Below are 19,913 nucleotides of genomic sequence, written 5' to 3' on the forward strand. Positions count from 1 at the left end.
TGTGGAGAACTTTACATGATGGCTATCTACTTTGAGAAATGCTCCCAGTACTGTTTATCAAATCTTGAGTACTGCAGTGGGACCTTCCATTAAAGAGATTGTATTTCCACTGATTATCAGTCAAATGCAAAATGTAACCCAATGGGACTTCAATAGCACTTTGGACATACAACCAGAAGTTAAAGAGAAAATTACATCAAATCATTGGAGAGAAAAGACTGTAAACTCAAAGCAATTTTCCTATCTTTGGTGAGCATACAGTAGCATTTTCCCTTAGTGTAAAGAGCAATCTGATGGATTATTTGACATAATTATCACATAGTTATTATGTAGACAAGAGTTTCAACATTGTTCAGTAGTAGGTGACAGTTTTCAGCCTTTGTAAGAGTTTTTTTTCATTACTCTTTCTGCATTCATCTCAAAAAATACATTGCTGGGAGAATGGGATTGCAGCTTTTCTTCACTTATCGATTCAGCTGTTTTCTATGATGCAAGGGATTCCACATCTGTGAAATTAGTGTCTTTAGGGTCAAAACCAGTTTATTTCATGTACATTTAGTTTGTTAGAATATTTTTTTCACATCAAACAGTTAATGTTTGACTTTCTTTTATCTATATACCTGGCACTGATTTAATGTTTTTACTTGATTTTATAATGGCTTACTTTCTTTGATTGATTGTGCATCTTCATACAAATCATATAATGAAGAACATTTTAATTAAGGAATGTTTAGAGGTCTACACATATTCAGATGATATTGGACAGGGGGGAGTAAACATCCTTAAATAGGAAGATTAGACTTGTACACTATATGCCAGGTGTGATCTCATTAGGGTTCTATTTTAATTGGAAAAAACCATCTTTACCAGAGTACCCTTTTACAATAAAGAACCTGTACATATAAGAAAAACTTAGGATATGGATGTCTTTATATATGAATCGCTATCTGCCATGTCATTATGTATTGACTTTCCCTATTTGCAACCCACTGAAGTGTGCCTGTCCTCATGGGCCTGCCACTCATTTTAATAACTATATGCAATCTTCTCAGTCGTCACTATTTCAACTCTAGAGTCCTGCATGTTCCGATTTTCTTCACTAGTGGTACTAACTTTTCAGATGCCTACAACCTAAACTGTAAACTTTCACTTCTCAATGCTCTCCAGATTTCTCTTTTTTAAGATGTTCATTAAAATGTGAGTTTTAAATCAATTTTGGATTATTGTACTTGAATACTTCATTGTATTAAAATTTGGACTCATAACAACAGTGAGACTTTCCATCCCTCACATTGGGCCCTGCTCCAAATACAGATGAAAAAATTCAAGGGAAAGGAACTATAGATTCAAGGTTAATTTAATATAATTTCCTGTACACAAGTGTAAAGAAGAACAAAATAATTGTTCCTCCAGATCCAATGCAACACAAAAAAAACCACAAAAGATAAAGAACACTAATAAAAAATAATAGATATAAATACATTTGATAGCTCATATACATGGATTGCAATATGCTCTTAAAGTTATGCTAGGCTGTACATGAAATAATAAAGTAGTGGGGTTTAGTGGATGGAGGTGTTGATCAGCCGAAATGCTTGGGAAAATTAACTGTTTCTGCGTTTGATAATCCAGGCGTGGATGCTACATGTAGCCTGCTTCCCGATGGGACAAACAGTCACAGTCCCATGAGCAGGGCGTGTGGGATCCTTCATGCTGCTGGAGCTTTCTGTATGTTGTTGATGGTGGGTAGGCTGCTGTCAGTGTTATGTTGGGTAGTTTTGACAATCCGTCGCAGAGCCTTCCTGTCTGCTGCTATGCATATACATTATTGCATGGTCCCTTATCATGCACCTTGTTAGGATGCTCTCTCCTAACGAGTTTCTTCCAAAATTCATATTGTTCGCTTTATTGACATAAAATTAACTATGCGTAACGACGACGCTTTCTGATGTTTTATCATCTTTACTTGCTATTTAATAAAGTTCTGTTAAACATCCATGTGCGAACTCTAAAATTGTTGTCCCTTTAACCCCGCCAAATCGTTAACGTATTTAAAAAAATCAAGACCCAAATAACTCTATTGTTCCGGTGATAGACATTTTATCCTTATTGCCTCCTTTGTCATCCTTCGCCATTGTTCCAGTTTCCCCTCCTAATCCGCCATTGTTCCCGTTTCCCCTGCTAATCCACCATAGTTCTTTGCCACTCCCTGAGTCTCACCTGGTCTCAGTGCTGTCGTGTCCTCGTAATCACGGAACCCGGTCTGCTGCGGGAGTTGTAGTCCCGAACAATCAGGATGCAATAGATTATTGCACGGAGATCTGCATGTTCTGACTGCAAGCCCAGAGTGCACAGCGTGGGGGCAGGCGCCCTGTCCGCTGAGGTGTGCACCTGCCGCAGTTTGGCAGAGACGGGAGCAGTGAAGAGCTGCAGGAATTAATTCATTGCCGCAAGTTCACTGACGAACGACTGGCATTAAATCTGCCGGGACAAAGTTAACAAAGATATAAGTTATTAGCCATAAGTTAACTTAAGTACATGAAGCAAGAATTTCATTTAGTACCAGGCGGCTATTACAGTATTTGAGCTAAATTCTGCGACTCGTTTGGGTTCAGTATGCAGGTAACGCTTGCTCTATTGTTGGGCACACGGACAACACATAATGTTTGACATTGCAGTTGCGAAAGCAAATCAAGAGGACCATGGAAATCGCAGTGAATTTATAATTGTTTTCTATCTTCTGATATTCCTGAACTTCAACTGATAAACCACCTAGTGGTGTATAAAAGTCACCTTTGCAGGACACCGTTCTATTATGTGGAAGAACAAGCATTTCACCTGGGCCAGAGGTTCCTGTTCCCTCCTGACACTCTTGGTGCTGATCAGCAGAGCCAGTATAACTGAAGGAAATAACCTGACGGAAAGTGACATTTCAGAATCAGGTGAGATTCGCAAAGGTGTCTTCATCATTGAAGCTTGTCCAGTGTCAATTTGCAGCTTTTATATATTTTGACTGATGCAAATTCTGTAGACTACGTGTAAGAAATCATGAATAAGTGTTAATGATATCTTAGACTGAAGCAGAGGGTGCAAACCAAACTCATTAAAAATAAATTGTATGGTGTATTTAATGTCATAAGCATTTATTAGAAAATAAAATGAAATGCTCAAAGAGGGGGTAGTGCTGGAAAGGTGTTACTCTTACTGGAGGTCTGTGACCAGTGGTGTTCTGAAGGCATCAGTGCTGGGACCTCTGATATGAACAAAAATGTGGCTGGGTTAATTAGTATGTTGGCAGAGTTGTGGAAAGTGAGGAAGGACGTCAAATGATTCAGCACAATATAGACCAGTTGGAAATACTGACAAGAGAATGACAGAGGCAATTTGTTCCAGACAAGTGTGAAGTTGTAAAAGAAATATACAGAGTAAATAATGTAAATGATGGGACTTCTAGGAACACAGATATATAGAGGGAGCTTGAGGAGCAGGACCCTAGGTTCCTCAAGCTGGCAACACAGTTAAAGAGGCTGGTAATGAAGGCATAAGGGCATACTTGCCATCACCAATCAGGATGTTGAGTGCAAAAGTCGGGAAGTCATGTTATAAAACTGCATAAAACTTTCGTCAGACTACATTTGGAATATTGTACACAGTTCCAGTTGCTACTTTACAGCAGAAATGTGGAGGCTTCGGAGGAGCTGCAGACAGGGTTCACCAGGATATTGCTGGATCAGGGAGAATAAACAATAAACGTGGATTGTTTTCTCTTGGGTTTTGGGGGCTGAGCAGCAACCAGTTTAAAATACATTAAATGAGGAGGGGCACAGGCAAGAAGCATAGGTAGTCTTTCATCCAGAATGGAAATGTCAAATACTAGAGGGCCTAGCTTTATTGTGCAAGGAGGAAAGTTTAAAGGAAATTTACTTGGCAGGCTTTTGATGCTGAGTGGTAGGAACTTGCAGGGGAGGTGAAGTAGATGTGACGGCGACATTTAAGAGACATGAACAGCCAAGTGAGTTGAGAGACGTAGACTGTGTGCAGGCAAATGTCCAGTTTAAATTAACACAGACTTCATAGGTCAAAGGGCCTACAGTATTATTCTATTTTCTATTTTAATTTAACAACAATTGTCCTGTAATCTTCAAAGCCACAATGAATCAGGTGTGTGTGTGCCTACAACACCTAAATGTTGTGGCAGTCTCTGTTCATTTCAGATTCTAACCATATTCTGGGTGAGAAAAATTCCTACTCAAGCCTACTATTGCTTACCTTGAAAACCTTGCCCTCTGGTTTTAGACACCACTACCATGGGAGGGAAAATGTTTCCTACTATTTAGCCTATCTGTGCCCCTCATAACAAATTTCTCAACATGTGCTGGTGATACTAAATCTGGTTCTGATCATTTTGTTTACCTTGTTACAAAGACTTTCTACAAATCAGCTAGCTACCTTTGATTATTTATGACAATAGCCTTTCCCCCTCTTAACTGATCAACATAATGAAGCAGCTGCAAGTGAATAGTGTTGGAAGGATCCAGCAGGATCTCTCCACACAAAAATGCTGCTGAGATTCTTTGCCCCAGGTTCTGGATGATGGGATTGGATGTGGTTATTATACCCTTAGTGATTGTACCTGAACCCCAGCAACCAGTAAGCCTTCAAGTATAATCTACTGAAGGACTGCTAGAATCTACGTGAACTATATTTCAACAAAGTTGAGCACTTGCAAACGAGGCAAGAAAACGTAAAAGACTGAGGTATAGAATTATGAGCGTATATGATTGTTACCTTCCAGCTGTATCTGGACTGACCATGTTGGAGTTAAATACTATCAAACTTAAAACGTGTATTTCTAAATTAAAAGCAAAATATTATGGACTGTGGAAATTGGGTTAGAAACTGAATGGTAGACACGTCAATATCTGAAGAGAGAATGACTTCTCAGGCCAGATGAATGATTCTTCATGAGAATAAAATGCTCAAGTTTTAGTTAGTCAGATTCTAGACTGAGTGAATACAAAAGTGGGAATTCCTGGTCGTTGCGGCAGCCTGGTGGGAAGCAGGAGAACGAAAGTGCCAATGGTGTACAGGTTGTACTTCTTGGCGCCACTGTCACCTCATTTAGAACATTACGTTGTTCTTTTATTTTTAAACATTTGTAATTGAATATGACAATTTAAAGCTTTACTGGAAGGAACTAGGATGTTATATCGTGTTGTGTGCAAATAGTCCACACTGCTCACCTGAAGACTGAGCCATTCCTTCTGAATAAACGTGTGGTAATTTAGGAACCCACCAGCCCTGGGTAATTCCCTGGACCATGGGGATCATGCTAGTGCTCCTAATTATGATCAATCCCTCAAGCAGTACTATATCAGCCATAGTACTTGATCTTGTCATCTGCTATCCCTGGGAATTTTTCTGAGGTTGAGAAAATACTTGTGGTATGCCATACTAACAAAGAGCGTGAAACTTAAGGCACAAGCTGCATCATGTGAGGGTGACTCAATTACTGACACATTGGAGAGTGTTTACATAATGCCTGCCAAACACTTATATTTATGCACTTAGGCTCCAGGGTGAAGTACAAAGTAGCTGTGTACAGAGCTGCCTGGGTATTAAGTTGAATGTACTTTTTCACTTTTTGATTTTTCTCCTTCCTCCTTAATCCCTGTATGTTCAACTCTTAACTAGGTGGGAGGTTCTAGGCAGAACAATATCCATCTGTAAATGACCATATTGTAACAGGCATCTTCCCCTCTCAGTCCCTGTTGTGTCCCATCCCACCCAATGGAACACAGGAACCTACACAAGCTTCTGAAGTGCAGTCTACCTGGGGAAGACTTCTTTATGCAAAGGATATTTGTGGCAGCAAGTTACGGTATTTACTGTATGTAAATGGTTTGTCCTCAGTGAGTGCATGAGATTGCCACATTCAGCAATTTCCCAAATGTGAATACCAAAGTTGCATTTATCAAAAATGAAGGCTTCCTGTCTGTTTTGTTGAGCTTTTGGTTTAGACAAGCTATGCAATGCCATCTTTTTGTGACATATGATAGTGAAAAATGGGCGAGGCGACAGAGGTTATAGAAAAGCGAGTCTCAATTAGACTGGATTCCAGGCACCAGAGATCTATTTAAGTTTGTTGTATTTTTATGATGCTAAACTTTGCATTTTAGCAGGTCAAATTAATATTTCCTGAATATATTGTGGGTTTTTTTGGGACCTGTTCTACTGCAGTGAATGAAAATCAAAATTTTAAAAAGTGGCAGGAGTTAAATAAAAAAATTGCTGGAAGCACTCAGCATGTCAGGCAACACCTGTGGGAGAAACAGGCAATGTTTTCAAGTCTAAGCTCTGTTCTTCTTTCTGCAGATGCTCCCTGATTACAGTCGGATGTTGTATTGGACTAAATTTGTCAATTTTCTTGTATATTCCTTTCTAAATTTTACTCATTGATAGAGTGGTTTCTGAAAAAATCGTAACTAATACATGTGAGATTTATGTATAAATTATGTAATTACTGATTAACTAGTTTAAGTAGTTGCCGCACATTCATGTTTATGTGCTAACTGAGTCAACTCAGCTACTTTTTAACACCCAGCAGTGTTGAAGGTACCAAACAATGCTTTTTACAATGCCGTTTGTGCATGATTTGAAAGGGAGAATGAAACTTTACCTGTGTGAGTCCCTGAGGCATCTGGTAAACCTGTGATACCTGTCTCAGATGCCAATGTCAGAAGGAGTCAGACCCCAAAGGTATACCTGGCAGGGCACTAAAAATCTGTGCCAACCAACTGGCTGGAGTGTTCAGGGACATCTTCAATCTTAAGCTATTTCAGTCAGGGGCTCTCACCTGCTTCAAAACAGTATCACCCATACTAAGAAGAGCAGGATGAGTTGCCTCAATGCCTATTGCCCAGTAGCACTCATGTTTATGAAGACCATAAGATTTAGGAACAGATTTAGGCCATTAGGCCCATCGAAATTGATTCACCTTTTCATCATGGCTGATCTGTTTCTTTCTCAGCCCCAATCTCTTGTTTTCTCCCTGTAATCCTTCATGCCCTGACTAATCAAGAATTCCACAGATTCACCACTCTCTGGTTATAGAAATTCCTCCTCATCTATGTCCTAAATAGATATTCCTCTATTCTGAGGCTGTGTCCTCTGGTCTTAGATTGTCCCACTATTGGAAACTTTCTCTCCACATCCACTCTATCGAGGCCTTTCAACATTCAAAAAGTTTCAATGAAATCCCTGCCCCATCACCCCCCACCCCCCATTCTTCTGAATTCCAGTGAGTACAGGCCTAGAGCCAGCAAATGAACTTCATGTGAAAAGACTTTCAATTCCCGAATCATATTCATGAACCTCCTTTGAACCCTCTCCAATGTCAGCACGTCCTTTCTGGGAATATGGGCCCAAAGCTGCTCGCAGTACTCCAAATGAGGCCTCACCGGGGGCCTTATAAAGTCTCAACGTTACAACTTTTATACTCTAGTCCTCTCAAAAAGAAGGCTAAAATTCCATTTGGCATACTCACCACCGACTCAACCTGCAAGTTAACCTTTAGGTAATCCTGCATGAGGACTCCCAAGTCCCCTTGCACCTCTGATTTTTGTATTTTCTCTTCATTTAGAAAATAGTCTACACTTTTATTTCTTCTACCAAAGTGCAAGACTGCAGACCTCCTATCACTGTATACACACATATACCTACTGTAATTCAGTTTTTTTTCTGTGTTTATCATGTATTGCATTGTACTGCTGCTACAAAGTTAACAAATTTCACAACATATACCAGTGGTATTAAATCTTATTCTGATTCTGAATTAACTCCTGCAAAGCAAAGAACTGGAATTCCCGCAGTTTGCCCACCACCACAATGGGTCTACAGGGGATGCAGTCTCAGTGACTTTCCTGGATGACAACATACCTATGTCAGACAGCTTTTTATTGATTAAAGCTCAGCATTCAACACCATAATCCCCTCAGTACTAATCTTCAAAATCTGGACTCTGTACCTCTGATGCTCTGCAACTGGATTCTTCACTTCCTTATCGGGAGCCCCATTGTCGGTGTAGATTGGAAGTAACATCTCCTCCTCACTGGCCATCAACTCAGTCAGACCTCAAGAATGTGTGCTTAGCATGGCCGTGTGGGTAGGCACAGTTCAAGCATCACCTATAAATCTGCTGATGCCACCAGTGTTGTTGGCAGAATCTCAGAGGGTGACGAGGAGGCATACAAGAGTGTAATAGATTCACGGGTTGAGTGGTGTCACAAGAAACAGCCTTGCACTTGGTGTCAGGAAGGCCAAGGAATTGTTGGTGGATTTGAGGAAGGGGAAGTTGGGAGAACACACGCCAGTCCTCGTCAAGGGCTCAGCAGCAGAAAGGGTGAGCAGCTTCAAGTACTTGGGTGTCAGCATCTCTGGAGTCCAACGTACTGATGCGATCACAAAGAAGGCGTACCGGTGGCTATATTTCATAAGGTGTTTGAGGAGATTTGGTATGTCACCAAAGACTTTTACAAATTTCTATAGACGTACCATGGAGAACATTCCAACTAGTTGCATCACCATCTGGTATGGGGAGGGGGGTCAAAGCACAGGATCAGAAGAAGCTGCAGGAAATTGTAAACTCAGCTCCATCATGGGTACAGGCCTCTCCACCAGCAAAGACATCTTCAAAAGGCAATGCCCCAAGAAGGTGGCATCCATCATTAAGGACACCCAGCTCCTAGGACACCTTCTCATTATTACCTTCAGGGAGGTACAGTACAAGAGGCTGACACAAACACTCAACATTTTAGGAACAGCTTTTTCTCCTCAAATTTTTGCCATCAAATTTCTGAACAGTCAATGAACCCATGAACATGGCCTCATTTATTTTGTGCTGTTTTACACTCCTTATTTTTAAATTCCCTGTTGTAACTTATCATTGCACTGTACAGCTGCCACAAACCACACATTTCATGACATATGCCTGTGATAATAAACGCATGGAAAATCAGAAAAAATCTCTGAGTGTTTAGTTTTGACTTAGAGACTAAAGGGACTTGGATGTATATAGTACTTCTGGATATTTCATGGTCTTATGGCCAGAGGAGGGCCTTGGTTAAGTGATTATGGTTGCTCATGATATATCGCCCAATGAGTGCGGATGGTTTTTTGGAAACTGCAAAGTTTCCTGAGCACCTGACCTAAAGGTTACAAACAATGTTATTAACCCGTACTGCAGTCCTGTCTCAGGGTAACTTAATGATCATCTGATATAGCAGTATTGCCTCACTGAGGAATTTTCACTTTGTTTATCGATTAATACAAACACGGGGAGTTTTCCAGCAGTAAATCTAGGGCAACTGGGCCAAAGCTGTGGCACAATTTGTAAAACATGAGTGAAATAGGATACCAGCCATTTTTATTTTCATTTATTTAGAGATGCAGTACAGTAGCAGGCCTTTGTGTCCCAATGATCCCACGGTATCTATTTACACCTATGTGACCAATTAACCTACTAACCCATATGTTTTTGGAATGTGGGAAGAAACTGAAACACCCAGGAAGCCTGCATGGTCATGCGGAGAATGTACAAATTCCTTAGAGGAAGCGGCAGAATTGAAATTGGGTCACTGGTGCCTTAATAGTGTTACGCTAAATGCTATGCACTGTGCCACCCATTCTCAGCCCATTACTTATGGATGGAGCAGGAACTGAACCACTGCCTTTCTTTCATTTACTCACTTACGGGATATGGGTGTTGTCAGCTAAGCCATTATGGGCATTTATTGCCCATCCCTAGTTGCCCTTGAGAAGGTGGTGATGAGTTACCTTCTTGAACCACTGCAAGTGAGCCCTGTGAATAAAGAACAGCTTCAGCTGATATAATCTGCCTCATGGTTCATTGTTAATTGGAGCAAGGACCCATCTTCCTTTGAGTATTAACCACATAATTAACACCATCTACCCAAACGGAACTGCATTTCTCACATTCTATGACAAAACCAATGTTGGAAATCACCCTTAAGGGATTTAGCTCACCCTGCAGCTCAGATTGAGAAGTGACATAATACCTCAGTGATTTATAAAACAAGCATGTTCAAAGGATGAACTGTGTTTTGCAGAGCCCGATATGGGAAAACCAGGTTGATGGGTAAATTGAAGAGGAGTATGGTTTAGATTGAAGGGAATGGGGATGAACATTAGTATGGAGATGGTGAATGAGGCTCACCATGTCTTTGCAGAGAAGGGTGTACAAGAAAACATCAATGTATTTGGAGAATGATACAGGGGAGCCTTCGTTTGAAGAGGTAGTGGAGGAGGTTGAGGGAAGAATAACAGACAGAGGCATGTATGGACGAGCATCAATTTGAGGTGATGGTGGAGCAGGGTGGTACAGGAGAGCATTGGGTTGAAGAGGTGGTGAAGGAGGGTGAGGGAAGAATGTTAGTTTTAGATGGCAGGGTTGAGAATGCACAAGGTGGTTTGGTTTAAAGCAGTAAAAGTATATCCAATGAGGATGAGTAGTTTAAGAATATACAGGATTTTTCTCTTCAAGTGTTTTGAAACATTTCCTATACAGAAAATGGGTTGTCGCAATTTATGTGTTACCATTAAAATATCAGTATTGATTTATTTTCATTTTCTCCATACCCAAGTTATTATTTCATAAGGAGCTAGATAGAAAGCTTAAAAGCAGGACCGCAAGTGTAGTAATCTCTGGGATTGCTGCCTGTGCCACATGTCAGTGAGGGTAAGAATAAGTTGATTTGGCTGAGGAATTGGTACAAGGGCAGGGTTTCAGATTTTTGGATCATTGGGATCTCTACAAAAGGGACGTGTTATACCTGAAATCAAGGGAGACCAGTATCCTTGCAGCTAGGTTTGCTCGAGATGTTTGAGAGGATTGAAACTAATTTGGCAGAGTGTAGGAACCAGAGTGATAGGGTTGAAGATGGGGTAGTTGGTATTCAAGTGGACTTCATGTGCAGTGATTCTGTGAGGAAGGTCAGGCAGATGATAGGGCAACATTGCAGTCGGTGGGCTGAGTTGAATGTAACATGGGGGCAAATTCTAAAGGTGATAAATACAGAACTGAAGTTTTTATATTTGAATTCATGCAGTATGAGGAATAAGGTCCTGTAGCACAGTTAAAGATTGGCAGGTATGACATTGTGGGCATCATCATGGCTGAAAGAAGATCATAGCTGGGAGCTTAACATCCAAAGATATGCATTGTTTGGAAAGGACAGGCAGGAAGGTAGAGGGGGTGGAGTGGCTTTATTGGTAAAATAATGAAATCAAATTCTTAAGAAGAGGTGATATAGGATTAGAAGATGTAGAATCCTTGTGGGTAGAGTTAATAAAATGCAAGGGTAAATAAGAACCTGAGGTGATCACAAGAGAAGACAGAAAATACATGCAAAAAGGGCAATATTAATGTGGGATTGCAGTATGTCGGTAGTTTGTAAGACTTGGGTTGATGCTGGATCCCAAGAGAGGGAATTTGTAGAATGCCTGTGAGATGGCTTTTTTAGAGCAGTTTATGGTTGACCCCACTTGGGAAAAATTTTGATTAGAGAGCTTAAGGTAAAGAATCCATTGGAGGCAGTTGTAATATGACAGAATTCACCCAGAAATTTGACAGTCAGAAGCTAAAGTCATTTGTCTCAGCAGTGGTGTAAAAAGGGAATTACAGACACATGAGACAGGAGCTGGCTGGATTTTAAGAAAGCCTTTGACCTGGATCAACACATGAAAGTATGATAGAGTCAGGAGGGGCAGGACTGTCAGCTCAATATTCCATGTTTCTAGACATGATAGAGTGGGACTGGTGACACTGCTAGTCAGTGAAAATACCACAGCAGTCAGGACAGACTGGAGAACTTGCCTAGTGAGGCTTTATTGGGTGGAACTGAGGAATAAGAAAAGTACAGTCATGTTAATGGAGCTATATTATTGACCAACCAACAGTCACAGGATTTAGAGGAACAAATTTGTAGAGATATCGCAAATATTGGAAAGGGTAGGGCTGGTCCTCAGGTTAGGATTCTAAATTGTGGATTGGGCCAGGCTGTTCTCTAGCAAAGGTATCACTTGGTAAGTAGAAAGTCTTTAAAAGTGAAATTTTGAGACTACAAACTCAAAATATGGCCCTGTCAGAATGAAAGGAAAGTGTAACACGTTTAGGGGACCTTTGTCTTCAAGAGATATTGACATATTGACTCCTTGGTTAAAATCAAAAAGGAGGTGCATAACTGTGGTGAACTACATATACCTGTCTGGACACGCCCCCCCCCCCCCCCCCGCTGACTGCTCCTGTGGCTCCTCCCATGGACCCCGGTATAAAGGCGATTGGAGGCACAGCCCCGGCCTCGGTCTCCAGGATGTAGTGTGGTGGTCAATTACTGTTTGTTCTTTCTTCCAGCCAATAAAAGCCTATATCTTGCCTCGCGTCTCCAAGAGTTATTGATGGTGCATCAATAACAGATATAGGCAGGTAGGAACAATGGAGGTACTTGAGGAATATAAGAAATGCAAGAGAACACTTTGAAAAAAATCAGGAGAGCTAAAAGAAGGCATGAAGTTGCTCTAGCAGACAAGGTGAAGAAGAATCCTAAATTCTTCGACAGAAGTGTTAAGTGCAAAATTTGCAAGGGGCAAAATTGGTCCTCTGGAAGATCAGAATGGTAATCTATTTATGGAGCTAAAAGAGATGGGGAGATCTTGAATTGATTTTTTTTTTGCATCTGTATTTACTCTGGAGACAGAGAGTCTGTAGAAGTGAGACAAAGCAGCAGCGAGGTCATGGACCCAATTCAGATTACAGAGGAGGAGGCGTTTGCTGTTTTGTAGCAAATTGGGGAAGAGGAGGTTAGCTCACAAATAGAGAAAGCTTATAGACAGTGCAAGAGGGAAGGTAGGCAGGTGATAGAGAAGGGATGCGCTCAGACTGAAGGCTTGAGATGTGTCTATTTTAACGCAGGAAGTGTTCTGAACAAAGCGGATGGGCTGAGAGCGTGGATCAGCACTTGGAGATATGATGTGGTGGCCATTACAGAGACTTGGATGGCTTGGTTACTTCAAGTGCCGGGTTTTAGATGTTTCAGGAAGGATAGGGAGGGAGTCAAAAGAGGTGGGGCGAGGCACTGTTGATCAGAGATAGTGTCACAGCTGCAGAAAAGGTGGACATCATGGAGGGATTGTCTACGGAGTCTCTGTGGGTGGAGGTTAGGAATGGGAAGGGGTCAATAACTTTACTGGGTGCTTTTTTTATAGGCCGCCTAATAGTAACAGGGATATCAAGGAGCAGATAGGGAAACAGATCCTGGAGAGGTGTAATAATAACTGAGTTGATGTGAAGGGAGATTTTAATTTCCCAAATATCGATTGGCATCTCCCTAGAACAAGGGGTTTAGACGGGGTGGAGTTTGTTAGGTGTATTCAGGAAGGTTTCTTGACACAGTATGTAGATAAGCCTACAAGAGGAGAGGTTGTACTTGATTTGGTATTGGCAAATGAACATTGTCAGGTGTCAGATCTCTCAGTGGGAGAGCATTTTGGAGACAGTGATTATAATTGTATCTCCTTTTCAATAGCATTGGAGAGAGATAGAAACAGACAAAGTTAGAAAAGCACTTAATTGGAGTAAGGGGAATTATGAGGCTATCAGGCAGGAAATTGTAGGCTTAAATTGGAAACGGATGTTCTCAGGGAAAAGTATGGAAGAAATGTGACAAGTATTCAGGGGATATTTGTGTAGAGCTCTGTATAGGTACATTCCAATGAGACAGGGAAGTTAAGGTAGGGTACAGGAACCGTGGTGTACAAAGGTTGTAATAAATCTAGTCAAGAAGAAAAGAAAAGCTTACAAAAGGTTCAGAGAGCTTGGGAATGTTAGAGATCTAGAAGATTATAAGGCTACTAGGAAGGAAATTAGGAGAGCCAGAAGGGGCCATGAGAAGGCCTTGGTGGGCAGAATTAAGGAAAACCCCAAGGCATTCTACAAGTATGTGAAGAGCAAGAGGATAAGATGTGAAACATTAGGATCTATCAAATGTGACAGTGGGAAAGTGTGTATGGAACTGGAGGAAATAGCAGAGGTACTTAATGAATACTTCAGTATTCACTATGGAAAAGGATCTTACTGATTGTAGTGATGACTTGCAGCAGACTGAAAAGCTTGAGCTTGTAGATATTAAGAAAGAGGATGCGCTGGAGCTTTTGGAAAGCATCAAGTTGGATAAGTCACCGGGACTGGATGAAATGTACCCCAGGCTACCGTGGGAGGTGAGGGAGGAGATTGCTGAGCCTCTGGCAATTATCTTTGCATCATCAATGGGGACGGGAGAGGTTCCCAAGGATTGGAGGGTTGCAGATGTTGTTCCTTTATTCAAGAAAGGGAGTAGAGTTAGCCCAGGGAATTATGGACCAGTAAGTCTTACCTCAGTGGTTGGTAACTTGATGGAGAAGATCCTGAGAGGCAGGATTTATGAACATTTGGAGAGGTATAATATGATTATGAGTAGTCAGCATGGCTTTGTAAATGGCAGGTTGTGCTTCACAAGCCTGATTGAATTTTTTGAGGATGTGACTAAACACATTGATGAAGGAAGAGCAGTAGATGTCGCATATATGGATTTCAGCAAGGCATTTGATAAGGTACCCTATGCAGGACTTATTGAGAAAGTAAGGAGGGATGGGATCCTAGGGGACATTGCTTTGTGGATCCAGAACTGGCTTGCCAACAGATGGCAAAGGGTAGTTGTAGATGGGTCATATTCTGCATGGAGGTCAGTCACCAGTGGTGTGCCTCGGGGATCTGTTCTGGGACCCTTACTCTTAGTGATTTTTATAAATGACCTGGATGAGGAAGTGGAGGGATGGATTAGTAAGTTTGCTGATGACACAAAAGTTGGATGTGTTGTGGATAGTGTGGTGGGCTGTCAGAGGTTACAGCGGGACATTTATAGGATGCAAAACTGGGCTGAGAAGTGGTAGATGGAGTTCAACCCAGATAAGTGTGAAGTGGTCCATTTTGGTAGGTCAAATATGATGGCAGAATATAGAACTAATGGTAAGACTCTTGGCAGTGTGGAGGATCAGAGGGATCTTGGGGTCCAAGTCAATAGGATGCTCAATGCAGCTGCACAGGTTGACTCTGTGGTTAAGAAGGCGTACGGTGTATTGGCCTTCATCAATCATGGAATTGAACTTAGGAGCTGAGAGGTAATGTTGCAGCTATATAGGACCCTGGTCAGACCCCACTTGGAGTACTGTGCTCAGTTCTGGTTGCCTCACTACAGGAAGGATGTGGAAGCTATAGAAAGGGTGCAGAGGCGATTTACAAGGATGTTGCCTGGATTGGGGAGCATACCTTATGAAAACAGGTTGAGTGAACTCAGCATTTTCTCCTTGGAGCGACGGAGGATGAGAGGTGACCTGATAGAGATGTACAAGATGATAAGAGGCATTGATCGTGTGGATAGTCAGAGGCTTTTTCCTAGGGCTGAAATGGTTGACACAAGAGGACACAGGTTTAAGGTGCTGGGGAGTAGTTACAGGGGAGATGTCAGGGGTAAGTTTTTTCCTCAGAGAGTGGTGAGTGCGTGGAATGGGCTGCCAGCAACGGTGGTGGAGGTGGATACAATAGGGTCTTTTCAGAGGCTTTTAGATAGTTACATGGAGCTTAGTAAAATAGAGGGCTATAGGTAAGCCTAGTAATTTCTAAGGTAGGGACATGTTCAGCACAACTTTGTGGGCTGAAGGGCCTTTATTGTGCAGTAGGTTTTCTATGTTTCTAAATTAGGATGGATAAATCCTGAGGGCCTGATGGGGTGTTCCCTTGGATCTTGTGGCAGAGAAGTGTAAAAAATGCAGGGGCAGTAGAAGAGTTATTTAAATCATCCCTAGTAACAGGTGAGATTGGAGGATACTTAATGTTGTTCCATTCTTTAAGAAAGGCTCTAAGAATAGCCCAGGTAATTATAGGCTGGTGAGCCTGACATAAGTGGAGCAGAAGTTATTGGAAGATATTCTAAGAGACCAGAGATATGAGTATTTGGATAGACAGCAATTGATTAGAGATAGTCAGCATGGCTTTGTGCATGGTAGGTTGTGTCTAACCAAAATTATAGAGTTTTTCGAGGATGTTACCAGTAAAGTTGACATGGACAAGGCAGTGAATATTGTCTACATAGACGTTAGCAAGGCATTTGACAAGGTCTCGCATGGGAGGTTGGTCAGGAAGTTGCTTGGCATTCAAGATGAGGTAGCAAATTAGATTAGACTTTGGCCTTGTTGGAGAAGCCAGTGGGTGGTAGTGGATGGTTGCCTCTCTGACTGGAGGCCTGTGACTGGTGGAGTGCCACAGGGATCAGTGCTGGATCCATTCTTGTTTGTCATCCATATCAATGATCTGGATGATAATGTGGGTAGCTGGATCAGCAAACCTGTGGATGACACCAATATTTGGAGTGTAGTGGACAGCGAGGAAGACTATCAAAGCTTGCAGTGGGATGTGGACTAGCTGGAAATATGTGCTCTAATATGGCAGATGGAAGTTGATGCAGACAAGTGTGAGGAGTTGCACTTTGGGAGGACCAACCAGGGTACGTCTTATATAGTGAGCAGGAGGGCACTGAGGAGTGTGGTAGAACAAAGGGATCTGGGATTACAGGTCCATAATCCATTGAAAGTGGCATCGCAGGTCAATAGCATTGTTAAAAAAGCTTTTGGCACATTGGCTTTCATAGATTAAAGTACTGAGTACAGGAGTTGGGATGTAATGTTGAAGTTGTATGAGACGTTGGTGAGGCCTAATTTGGAGTATTGTGTGCAGTTTTGGTCACCTACCTACAGGAGGGATATCAGTAAGGTTGAATGAGTACAGAGAAAACTTACTAGGATGTCGCTGGGGCTGGAGGACCTGAGGTATAAGGAAAGATGAAATGGGTTAGAACTTTATTCCCTAGAATGTAGAAGATTGAGGGGAGATTTGATAGAGATATACAAAATTATGAAGGCATTAATATAATAAATGCAAGAAGGCTTTTTCCGCTAAGGTTGAGTGAGACTACAATGAGAGGTAATGGGTTAACGGTCAGAGGTGAAATGTTTAAGGGGAACATGAGGGTAAACTCCTTCACACTGAGTGGTGAGAGTGTGGAACAAGATGCCATGATAAGAGTCAAATGTTCTAGAGAAGTTTGGATAGGTACGTGGATGGGAGGGGTATACAGGGCTATGGTACAGGTGCAGATCAATGGGACTAGACAGTTTAAATGGTTCAGCATGGAATAGATGGGCTGAAGGGCTTCTTTCTGTGCTGTAGTTCAACCTGTCTCTGTTATCATTGCCCAATGTTCCATCTCACCTGTATTCTCATTTCCAAGCAGCACATTGCTTCCATTCAAATCTGTAAAATCTGTGAATACTCTGTCTGAAAATCTAGATCTGAGATGCAGAAAATAATACTTTTGGATGAGTGGGACAGAAGGTTCAGTGTTATGGTTCCTGGACAACATCCAGTGATTGAGGAGGATATCAGATGAGGACAGGATTACCCTTAATGTTGATATCTCAATTTATAGACATGGGTTCCCCAGACCGAAATAAGAAGAATATCCAATTGGATATAATTTTGTATTCGTGAGGCAGCAAGGATGAGAATATAATTTTTTTAATACAGAAACTTATAGTAATTATTCCTTACTTTAGTCTCATCAGACGACATCTTTCTGGTGACACTCCCTGCACCCCCCCCCCCCCCCATTGTGCTATTTGGTTAACAGAAATTTGCCCTTACAGTATTCACACATTGCTACCCAAAAATCTGACACGCAGAATAAAATTTGCTCATTGGAAGGAAACTTGTGCATATATGATAGGGGTTCTTGCTACAGAAAATCATGATATGGACAGTTTTCTTGGAATAGATCCCTTGTCATGTTCCCCTCCCCCATCTCTGTAACACAAGGATTGCCCTTACAGACAGAAATACTCGTTACTCTTTCTGTAGAAGGGATTTTGCAGATTCTATTTTTTTGCAGAGAAGACTTCTGAACCACTACAATATACTAGTAAATATGTTGTGGTTAATGGATCATTAACCCATTAACCCAATGACCCATTAACCCAATGACCCATTAACTACAGTAATAAATGTACTTCAATCTTTAACGTTTATGTGTTCTTGTTTGCTTTAGATGGTCTCTGTAACCATCCACCTAAGTTCCTGGCACCTTCTACAAATGAGACTTACAGACTTTCCTTGGGATCTTGGGTTGTGTTGAATTGCACCGTGAAGATACTCTACGATCACAAGTTCAATTTGTGTGACTCAAGTATCCAGTGGATTAAGGAGCAGCAGGTGATCACCAACAATAGTAAATACATCCAGACTGACAAGAACAGGTAATATAATTGATCAAGTCTTCAATTCAGTTATTCATTGGCGGACAACAAAATCATGTTAATCCATCCCTTCAATTAACCGAGCTAATGATCTATTCCAACTTAGACAGGTTTAGGCTCTGGAGTTGGTTTCTTTTTCCAATCCCTGATCAAATAGGTTACCAACGAGAACTGTTAATGTTTGTGTTTGAAGAATGTAATTCAATGACAACATGGGAGAGAAAATAACCCAATGAACAAGGGAGGCCATTGGCTTATTGTGCCTGAACAGATTTTTCTTAGAACAGTTCCATTGTTTTCACTCAACAACTTTTTACATATGCATATTTTTCCTTGAGTATCAAACCGTTTTTTCTGTTATCACTACTGAGTCTGTTTTCATCACACCTTCATAGTCAAGTCAAGTTTATTGTCATTTAACTATATACATGTAGATAACCATATAATGTCTATAGAAACGAGGCAATGTTTCTCCGAAGCAGGGTGTAAAGCACAGTAGTACACATTACGCAGACTACACACACCAACTTATGAAGGCAAGGATAAAATCTACAGATGAATCACACATGAATAGCAAAATAAAGTGCATTAATATTAAATATTGTAAGGTACAGAACACATTAACCAGTGACACTTGGAATACGAATAGTCATCCAGATCACCACAGAAATATAGACAAGGATTCCTGGCTACTCAAATGCCTTTTTTAAACTTCATTTTTCTCTAGGTCAAGCAGTAGTTCTAACTTGTGCTACAGACTTTCACTTCCTTAGCCCTCCATCCCCGCACTCCTGTCTCACTCATTGCTTTTCCACCTGCCAGCCAGACTGCCCATTTAGTTCACTGTGCGCTGGGCTGGGAATGCTTTTCAAAGGTTAGCTTAGATCTGCCATTGTAACCCCGTGAGCATTAAGATCATGTGGCCCAAAACGAGGTCTGTTACTATCTTTTTATTCATGATTCAGAAGTGCAGCTAACTATCTTAGGCTAATGCATTCCAGAAATTAGTACTAAAGGGGGAAAGAATCTCTAATGAATTCTGTTGTGTGTTCTATCCTCAGAAATACCTGTTAAGTATTTTAGAGTGTGATAAGAATATTTATAAATCGTGTTTGCCTTTCCATTCTTTGAGTGTTCCCATTCATTATTTTACAATATGGCCCCATCTGGTGGCAGATTAATGACATTTGAAGCAAAGAATGTCAATAGATATTTTTATTCAGGGAACATTTTTCATAATGGATTACCTTCAAAAATTAATTTCTATTTACTTTGGAACTGTTGTAATGTGAGTATTATTAAAAGTAAGTTAATACTAATCGGGGAGCTGTTGGTAGCAAGAGGCGGGATCCGGGGTTGGCGGGGTTTTTACTTCCGCTCTTTTTACTCCCAGTATCCATTGTATATAGTTCCTCCACCCAGGTCGCAGGAGGTACCTGGAAGCCTCTGTATTGTAAATATCATTTGCTGTCCCAGATAAGGATGCTCCTTTGGCC

General features: G+C 41.2%; 1 protein-coding gene across 1 annotated transcript in view; it reads left to right on the forward strand.

The window, feature by feature from the left end:
* The first annotated feature begins 2,361 nt into the window (after positions 1 to 2,361).
* The window catches only part of sigirr (single immunoglobulin and toll-interleukin 1 receptor (TIR) domain), a 45,887-nt gene continuing 28,335 nt past the window's right edge, over positions 2,362 to 19,913 (forward strand). Inside the window, exons 1-2 of the mRNA XM_059975579.1 lie at positions 2,362 to 2,942; positions 18,210 to 18,417. Of these exons, the coding sequence (XP_059831562.1) occupies positions 2,816 to 2,942; positions 18,210 to 18,417 (335 nt within the window). The 5' untranslated portion in view covers positions 2,362 to 2,815. The remainder of the gene's footprint in view (positions 2,943 to 18,209; positions 18,418 to 19,913) is intronic.

Source organism: Hypanus sabinus, chromosome 7, assembly GCF_030144855.1.
Source record: "Hypanus sabinus isolate sHypSab1 chromosome 7, sHypSab1.hap1, whole genome shotgun sequence".
NCBI classification, from domain to species: Eukaryota; Metazoa; Chordata; class Chondrichthyes; order Myliobatiformes; family Dasyatidae; genus Hypanus; species Hypanus sabinus.